Below are 10,046 nucleotides of genomic sequence, written 5' to 3' on the forward strand. Positions count from 1 at the left end.
TGATACCAGTACCACACTGTTTTGATGACTGTGGCTTTGTAATGTTGCTTGAAGTCTGGGAGAGTTATGCCTCCTGCTTGGTTTTTGTTTCTCAGGATTGCTTTGGTGATTCTGGGTCTTTTGTGGTTCCATATAAATGTTTGGATTGTTTGTTCTAGTTCTGTGAAAAATGTCATGGGTCATTTGATAGGGATTGCATTGAATCTGTAGATTGCTTTGGGTAGTATGGCCATTTTTACAATATTGATTTTCCCAATCCATGAACATGGAATATCTTTCCATTTCTTTACATCTTCTTTAATTTCTTTAATTAAAGTTTTATGGTTCTTGGCATATAAGTCCTTTCCCTCCTTGGCCAGGTGTATTCCGAGGTATTTGATTTTTTTGAGTTGCAATTTTAAAAGGTATCGTATTTTTGTATTCCTTTTCTAATATTTCATTGTTGGTATATAGAAATGTGACTGATTTCTGAATGTTAATCTTATATCCTGTTACTTTGCTAAATTTATTAATCAGTTCAAGTAGTTTTTGGGTTGAGTCCTTAGGGTTTTCTATGTGTAGTATCATGTTGTCTGCATACAGTGACAGTTTTCTCTCTTCTCTTCCTCTTTGGATGCCTTTTATTTCTTTTGTTTGTCTAATTGCTGTGGCTAAGACTTCCAAAACGATGTTGAAGAGCAGAGGTGAGAGTGGGCATCCCTGTCTTGTTCCAGATTTGAGTGAGAAGGCTTTCAGTTTTTCTCCATTGAGTATTATATTTGCTGTGGGTTTGTCATAAATGGCTTTGATCATGTTCAGGAATGTTCCCTCTATACTCACTTTGGCAAGAGTCTGGATCATGAATGGATGTTGGACTTTGTCAAATGCTTTTTCTGCATCTATTGAGATGATCATATGGTTTTTGACTTTTCTTTTGTTAATGTGGTATATGATGTTGATTGATTTGCATATGTTGAACCATCCTTGTGAACCTGGGATGAACCCTACATCATGGTGTACGATCCTTTTGATATGTTGTTAGATTTGGTTGGCTAAAATATTGTTGAGAATTTTTGCATCTATATTCATCAAATACACTGGCTTCTAGTTTACTTTTTTGGTGGTATCTTTGTCTGGTTTTGGAATTAAGGTGATGGTGGCATCATAGAATGTCTTTGGGAGTGTTCTTCTTCATCCTTTCGAAAAAGGTTAAGGAGGATGGGCACCAGATCCTCTTTGCATGTTTGGTAGAATTCACCTGTGTAGCCATCTGGTCCTTGGGTTTTATTTGTAGGGAGTGTTTTTATGATGTATTCAATTTCATTTCTAGTAATTGGTCTGTTCAGTTGGTCTGTTTCTTCTTGATTTACTTTTGGGAGGCTATAAGTTTCTAGAAAGTTGTCCATTTCTTCCAGATTGTCAAATTTGGTGGCATATAGTTGTTCATAGTATTCTCATATGGTTTTTTTGTATTTCTGCAGTATCCGTTGTGATTTCTCCTTTTTTATTTCTAATTTTGTTTATTTGGGTTCTTTCTCTCCTCTTCTTAGTGAGGCTAGCCAGGGGTTTGTCAATTTTGTTTACCTTTTCAAAGAACCAGCTCTAGGTTTTATTAATTTTCCCTATTGTTTTTTGAATCTCTGTTTTATTGATTTCCTCTTTGATCTTTATAATTTCCTTCCTTCAGCTGACTTTAGGTCTTTTTTGTTCTTCTTTTTCTAATTCGTTTAGGTGGAGGGTTAAGTTGTCAATTTGAGATCTTTCTTCTTTTTTGAGGAAGGCCTGTATTGCTATGAATTTCCCTCTGAGCACTGCTTTTGCAGTGTGCCAGAGATTTTGAGAGGTTGTGTCTTCATTATCATTTGTCTCCAGGTATTTTTTAATTTCCTTCTTGACTCCCTCATTGACCCATTGGTTTTTTAGTAGCATGTTGTTTAGTCTCCATGGAGTAGGTTTTTTCTCATTTCTTTTCCTGTGGTTGATTTCTAGTTTCATGCCATTGTGGTCAGAGGAGATACTTGAAATAACTTCTATGCTTCTAAATTTGTTGAGGTTAGCTTTGTGTCCCAATATGTGGTTGATTCTTGAGAATGTTCCAAGTGCACTTGATAAGAATGTGTATTCTGATTTTTTTGGATGTAGTGTCCTGTAGATGTCAATTAAGTCTATCTTTTCTATTGTTTCCTTTAGGATCTCTGTTGCTTTACTGGTTTTCTGTCTAGAGGATCTGTCCATTGATGTGAGCAGGGTATTAAAGTCTCCTGCTATGATTGTACTCCCATCAATTTCTCCCTTTATGTCTGTTAATATTTGTTGTATGTATTGGAAACTCTCTAAATGCTTCTCCTGAGTAGAAGAGATAAACCAGTTATAGTTTATTCAGATAATGGAACACTGTACAGCAATGAGGTTTTACAAACTTGGTATGCAACCAGATTGATAAATCTCAAAAATACAATGTTTAGTGAAAGAAGCCAAATATAAAGAAAGCATATTCTTCACGAAGCCATTACCTAAAGTTCCAAGACAGGCAAAACAAATTTGTGTTGACTGAATCCAGGGTTGTTGTTTTCCTTGGGAGATATTAACTAGTAGGAGACTTAATTTAGGGTCTTTTGAGGTATATTGATGTTAATTTCTGCATCTGTATTCTGATGATGTAAGGGTGGGTTTATTTTATGAAATTTCAACATGTCCTTATCTTTTGAATTGTGCACTTTTGGGATTGAATGAGTCTCAACAAATATTGATAGTGGTTATCTCATTGCTGGGTTTGCAGAATTCTTTTCTTCTTATACTTCATTTATTGCTTGAATCTTACTATGAGCATACATTGTCTTCTCACAAAATATGTATTATCCATCTCACAATTTATGACATTGTTTTTCTTCAAGTTTATCTATAAAATCAAGATGTTAGCTGTTTGCTTGAAGACCCTTCCACATGTATTCAATTAATCAAAATTAGGAGTTCTAGTGTACACCCCTAGTGAATAGATTGCCATTAGTTGGTTAATGTATCAGCAATGATATATAGTGTATGTTTAAAGACGTTTTGTCTTTGGATTTCAGTTAATGAACACAAATGAGAAACATAATCATGGGAGTATATATGGAAAAATTAAAAATGATGCTTTTGTCTAATGACACTTTTTATGAATTGAGGATATAATCTAATGGATCATATATACTTGCTTCTATAAGTAGATATTGATGTATGGACAAAAGCATTTTTCAGTGACATTGTCTTTACAATAAGGAATATCAAATAAGTATTCTTTCACTTCATACAATAAGTGCTTGAAATATAGTTGTAAAAAAGAAAAAGTAAGCAGTGGATGGTATGGATATATCTATAATTTTAACAACATTCTACAGAAACAAAGAACAGTATGGGCAGGAAAAACTGCAAAAAATTTTTAGAAGATTCAGGTTGAAACTAGAATAATATTTAAACAGTTTTAAATAAACAAGGAAGTCAATAAACTGTTTATAGAGTCAAATAATAAATAGTTTTGCCTTTGTGGATCAGTCTGTGTGACAACTAATAACCTCAATATTTGTAGCACAAAATCAGCCACAGATGGTACAGAGACATGTAAACAAATGTGAAAGTTTGTGTCACAATAAACTTTAACAAAAGAACAGGTGACAGACAAGATTTGGTCCACAGGCCCCCGTTTTCAAATTCCTAAAATAGATTACTATGGGACTTAGATTCTGAGCTTTTTTGATTCTGATATGAAAGAGTCATTTATATTATAAATTTTTAATCCATCACACAACTCTTTTGAATCTGTGAACTTATTTAAGTATTTTTATTTCAATAAAAACTTCCTAATTTTGAGTGTTTTCCCCATGTTTAACTGATAACTCAAGATTCTGTGGTGTAATTAACATGGAATTTTTTTCTTCCAGCTAATCAGGAAAACAAAGAAAATCAGTTTTGTGCCATTTTGTATATGCCATTGATATTTACTAAATGGATAATTAAACTATGTAGACAAATATTTTGGCAAAAATTTATGATGAATTTAAAAATGAATAATTTGGTATGTTTTACCATACGTGAAATATCTCGTCATTTTTTCCATTTATTTTCCTCCCACTTTCCTTTTCCTTACCTTTTATACTTTGTCTCTTTTCTTTATCTAACTTCTCCTCCTGAGAAGTTTGCACTTCACTGAATGTGATCTTTAATAGAGCTTATCGCAGAACGAACTAGGCAGCAAATTATCCTGGTCTTCATGAAACAAATTCAGATTCTTCTATCAAATCAGCCAAACACATATGTAAGGAGGAGTGGTGAAGATGAGTGTACAGTCTGAAGAATTTATGCCAACACTAAGAGACTAAAAGAAACCAAGGCATCAACAGTTTCTTCTCCTTCTTGCTTCTAATCACATATGATCCATGATACATCACCATGCTCCTCAAAATCCATTAAAGTTCTCAATATATTTCTATTGGAAAAGGGCCATGTTCCTAGCTGAAGAATATTAATCAATTTTCAGAGAAAGTCATACAGAAACTTCTGCTTAAGAAGTGGTATTAAATATAAAAATGCATTATGTCATTGTAGACAAAGATATTAGTAATATATTTATACAAACCATGGAGAAAACCACAGAAATATTCTTTAAACCAAACCAAAGTAAATTATTTTTAGTAGGATCACTTAAACATCAATAAACTCCTCTAATGAAAGCATGAAAATGTGATAAGCTATGAGGAATTTCCTTCCAAAAATATGATTTAGTGATATTCAAGATTTGATGAAAGGACAGTAATCATAAAAATATGTTTCTATTGTAAGGCTTATTAACCTTGAGAAAGAAGGGTTTATTTATTTAATATGCAACCATTTAATATTTTTTAGTCCTTGGAAAGTTTCATGATAGAAAGCAAAAATGGGGCTTGTGATGACTATTACAGTATATACTAGGACTCAGGAGAAAGCAAGAGAAAACCCTTGTGGACCAAGTGCTCCTTGTTTTCTCTCAATATAGTCCTTCAGGACAGATGTTAAAACTCAGCCCTGAGGACAAGTGGTCCATGACCTAATGCCTTTTTGCTAAAAGAGTAGAGGGAAAGGTTAGAAGTCATATGCCAAGTACGACAGTAGTGAGGACATTGAGGACTGTGGGAATCACAGGGCAGAGTGAAGTATAACCAACCATGAGAGACAGAAATGAGGCCCTGCCGCAACTGATGAGAGCAAGATCCAGGCAAAGCAGGCTGCTCACCCCTGATGCCCACTGAGAAGTGGAGAAGTGCCTCCAAGGTGCTAAACATCGGCGGCAAAGACATACATCAACAGAGCTATGACGTTTAATATATCTATGGATACCTTTCTCAAAAAGGCATTAGATCACAGGCCAAACAACACCCTTAAAGAATGTCTCTGCATTCGTGGTTATAACCCATTTCCAGATAGGTAGAGGGTCTTTTCACTCACACATACACATCCTCCCCCCTCAGAAGAACTTACTGTGACCTTACATTAATGAGGTAGTCATCTCAGTCAGTACTAAAATCATCACACATACAGCTTTAACAGTAGTTTCAGTCAATCTCTCAGAGTAAAGTTTGAAGGCTTAACTAAATAAAGTCCAAAAATTGTTCATAATTTTTTTTACCTATGAACATTTTGTGCATATTTTGTATTTCTTCTTTGAAAATATAATGTCATGGCCATATCAGCTTGGGTAACAAGATGACAATACAGTTCATTTTCAAGAAGTCTGCAAATCTGGGAGTTCTTGTCGTGGCTCAGTGGTTAACAAATCCAACTAGGAACCTTGAGGTTGCAGGTTTGAACCCTGGCCTCAGTGGGTTAAGCATCTGGCCTTGCCATGAGGTATGGTGTAGGTTGCAGACTCGGCTCAGATCCCACATTGCTGTGGCTGTGGTATAGGCTGGAGGCTACAGCTGATTGGACCCCTACCCTGGGAACCTCCCCATGTCTTGGGTGCAGCCCAGCAAAAGACAAAAAAAAAAAAAAAAAGTCTGCAAATCACTTGGTTATATCTGAGCAAATACAATTTCCTTGGCATCAGCCGTACAAATTAAGTATTTTTTCTTCAAAGAAGAAACAGAGTCAGAATGAACACATAATTATAGGTTTATTTTCCTTGGGATTAAATCTCAGATATTGGGGAAAATCCTCTTCCCACCAAACCCTAGAGCAATCTCTTTTTCTTCTTGGGACAACTAAGTGTTTCTTTTCTGCCATTGCAGAAAAGATGTAACCAGGAAGAACAAACCTGACTCTCTGTTAAATCTATTCCTTTAGCCCTAACCTCTGTGCTCACTTGTCTGTGTTTAGTCATGCTGGCCCTGCACCTCTTATAAAAGTATGTTGCTGAAAATGAGAAATACACAGGATAGTCCATTCTCAAGGCTCTGATCTGTGAAGGTATGTAACACTTTTCCATTCACAGAGAAAAAGTTGCAGAGAATAACCTTTGTCTTTTTGGATGTTCACAGAACCATTGTGACCAGACCTACATGGACAGCTGCAAGAACAAAGAATTCTGGGAGAGAGGACAAGATGGTGGAGGAGTAGGGGGACACGCTCGCCCTCTCCCACAAACACAACTAAAAAAGCACATCTACAGAATAAATGACTCGCACAGAACAGCAACCAATTGTTGGCAGAGGAACCTAAACTCCAATAATGGCAAGAAGTTCGTGACATTATTGGGCAGAACGGGAGAAAAGAGGAGAGTGAGAGAAGGTGAATCCCAGCGGGAAGGGCGCTCCTGAAAGGGAATTGCGGAGGAGAAAGGGATCCCGCACCCTGGAAAGTCACCTACCGGGGGAAAGATCAAATGAACCAGAGGAATCTTCAGATGCAGAGAAGAGTGTAGCAGTAAGTTGGAGTACGGAAAAGCCGATCAAGAACCCAACGGACCATCTGAACTATGGGCACAGTCACCAAAAATTGAGACGCCTGGGTGGGGGCTGGGCACCGAATCCTCGGCTCCAGAGGTTAGTCCCCGGGAAAGGGCCGGGGGACGCCTGGGTGGGGGCTGGGCACCGAGACCTCGCCTCCGAAGGTTAGTCCCCGAGAAAGGGCCGGGGAACTCCTGGGTGGGGGCTGGGCACCGATACCTCAGCTCCAGAGGTTAGTCCCCGGGCTGGGGGGGCGGGGCAGAGCGGAAACTGCTTGGGAGGTCTAGAAACCATTTGACGGGGCAGAGACTGCCTGGGAGACTAGAAAACAAAGCTGTCGCAGAGGAAGGGAACAATACTCTAGGAGCGGGCAAGTGGAAAGCCGCATCAGAGGGAACCTGGGAGAAGAGCCTGGTCTGCACCTGTGCTGGGGAGGGGAGAGAAGAAGGGGTGGGTCCCCATAGAATACCCCCCATGCCACAGCAAGCTTACAGGCCCACTAGCTAGCTGAAAGCTGTGCTTCCCAGTGCATCCCCTCCCCCCACCCCCGCCACACCCTACGCTCTCACCGGACCGGGGCTGCCTGCCATCCAGGAGGGCTGGCCTCAACAATTGCCTGAAGCCTACCACCGCAGGGGCTGTCCCTGCACAGGCCTGCTTGCCTTTTGGAGGGGCTACACTTCCGCAGAGCAGCACCAAACACCACCAGCCCCCGAGAAAAGGCCTGCAGCCCAGAAAAGCTAGAACAAGCTTAGCCAGGCTGTGAATAGATTGGCCTAATTCTCGGACGGTTTTTCTGAGTCGGGCTGCCCCGGGGAGGAGCCTCTTGGGTTTCCAACGGCCCTGCTACCCGCCCAAGCCCCCAGGGGATGCTCTGGTGGACCAGCTGCATAGGACTGCCAGCTCCAGGCAGGACCCCCTGCAGCCCAGAAAAGCTGCAACAAGCCTGGCCGAGTCGGGAAAAGATCTCAGACGGTTTTTCTGAGTCGGGCTCTTCCGGGGAAGAGCCTCTTGGGTCTCCAACGGCCCTGCTACCCGCCCAAGCCCCCAGGGGGTGCCCCACTCCCGTGAAGTAACTGCTCAGCACCACCAGCCCCCTGGAAGAGCCCCTGCAGCCCAGAAAAGCTGCAACAAGCTCAGCCAGACTGTGAAAAGATCCGCCTACATTCTCAGGCCATCCTTCTGAGTCAGGCAGCCCTAGGGAAGAGCCTCTTAGGTTCTCAGTGACCCAGATAGCTGCTCCAGCCCCCAGGGGGTGCTGCACTCCTGAGGAACAGCTGCCCAACACCGCCAACCCCCTGCAAGAACCCCACAGCCTAAAAACACCAGACCAAGCTCTGCATGACCAAGTGAAATCTGCTACCATCGTGGTGTGGACCTCCCAGTCCTGTCTGCCCTCAGGAAGCCCTCCTTTGCTTCAAAGAAACACTGTTAGCCCCATCAACTCTCCAGAAAAGCCACACTGCCTCAAAAAAGATTGACCAACAACGCCAGCCCTCAGGAAATATTCCACGGCAGTGACAAGGCAAACACTGCCCGATAACGGAGAGTACAACTCCCTCAGGAGAAAGGAAACAACAAGCAAGATGGAGAAGCTGAGAAACCACCCCCAGTCAAACCAACAGGAGAACTCACCTAAAACAGTCAGCAATGAAACACATCTCTGCAGTCAGACAGACCTGGAGTTCAAAAGAGAAATAGTGAAACTACTGAAGGAATTAAGAGAAGATATGAACAGTAATGCAGATACCCTCAGAAAGGAACTAGAAAATATAAGGAGGAGCCAAGAAAAACTAGAACATTCATTTGCAGAGATGCAAACTGAACTAGGGGCAGTAAAAACCAGAATGAATAATGCAGAAGAACGAATCAGTGATATGGAAGATAGAATAATGGAAATCACTCAATCTGGTCAATAGACAGAAAACCGAATCAAAAAACTGGAAAGCAATATAAAAGACCTATGGGATAATATAAAGCAGGCCAATCTACACATAATAGGAATTCCAGAAGGAGTAGAAAAAGATAAGGGGATGGAAAAAATATTTGAAGAAATTATCGATGGAAACTTCCCAAATCTAAAGGATACTGGGTTCAAGATACAAGAAGCACAGAGGGCCCCAAACAAACTGAACCCAAACAGACCCACACCAAGACACATCATAATAAAAGTGGCAAAAGTTAGTGATAAAGAGAGGATCCTAAAGGCAGCAAGAGAAAAACAGAAAGTTACCTACAAGGGAACCCCCATAAGAATATCAGCTGATTTCTCTACAGAAACAGTCCAGTCCAGGAGGGAATGGCAAGAGATATTTAAAGTGCTAAAAGGAAAAAATATGCAACCTAGATTACTCTATCCAGCAAGAATATCATTTAAAATAGAAGGGGAAATAAAAGTTTTTCCCAACAAACAAAAACTTAAAGAATACAGCAACACAAAACCCAGGTTAAAGGAAATATTGAAAGGGCTTCTCTAAACCAAAGAGAAAGGAAGGAAAGGGAAGAGAAAAAAGAAAAGAAAAAAAAAAAGAAGAGGAAGAACTAGGACTGAGGAAACCGCAATCAGAGAGCAGTCACTCAAATAAGCCAGCATACAGATTTAATCATGAACATGCTTCAAACAAAATAAAATTAAAAAGAAAAAAAAAGAGTCATCAAAACCATAAAATGTGGGCAAGGGATGTCAGGAGGTAAATAACCCTTTTTGTTTGTATCCCTCTCTTCTTAATTTTAATATAGTAATGAAGTGTTTGAACTTACAGGACCATCAGGCTAAAACACACAATTATGGGAAGGGATTAGCATACTTAAAAAACAGGGCAACCACAAGCCAAAACCAAATATTGCATTTGCAAAAAAATGGAAAAAAAATACACTCAAGCAGATAATAACAGGAGACCATCCAACCAAAAAAAAAAAGAAAGAAAGGAAGAATGGAGAACCATAGAATCAACTGGAACATGAGGTTCAAATGGCAATAAATAATCATCTATCAATTATCACCTTAAATGTCAATGGGCTGAATGCCCCAATCAAAAGACACAGAGTGGCGGAGTGGATAAAAAGGCAAAAACCTTCAATACGCTGCCTACAAGAAACTCACCTTAGGACAAAGGATACATATAGATTGAAAGTGAAAGGGTGGGGAAAAATATTTCATGCCAATAGACA

The 10,046-nt window shown here is 39.7% G+C and overlaps 1 protein-coding gene across 1 annotated transcript in view; it reads left to right on the forward strand.

Moving 5' to 3' along the window:
- The window catches only part of LOC100625764 (leucine carboxyl methyltransferase 1-like), a 30,203-nt gene extending 20,845 nt beyond the window's left edge, over nt 1-9,358 (forward strand). The window contains exon 6 of the mRNA XM_021082512.2: nt 6,468-9,358. Coding sequence (XP_020938171.2) covers nt 6,468-6,546 — 79 coding nt within the window. The 3' untranslated portion in view covers nt 6,547-9,358. The remainder of the gene's footprint in view (nt 1-6,467) is intronic.
- The last annotated feature ends 688 nt before the right edge of the window (nt 9,359-10,046 follow it).

Source organism: Sus scrofa, chromosome 3 (assembly GCF_054392235.1).
Source record: "Sus scrofa isolate SSC_HxYL_T2T_F1_AM1 chromosome 3, Sscrofa_HxYL_maternal_Yorkshire_Landrace_v2.0, whole genome shotgun sequence".
Lineage (NCBI taxonomy): Eukaryota > Metazoa > Chordata > Mammalia > Artiodactyla > Suidae > Sus > Sus scrofa.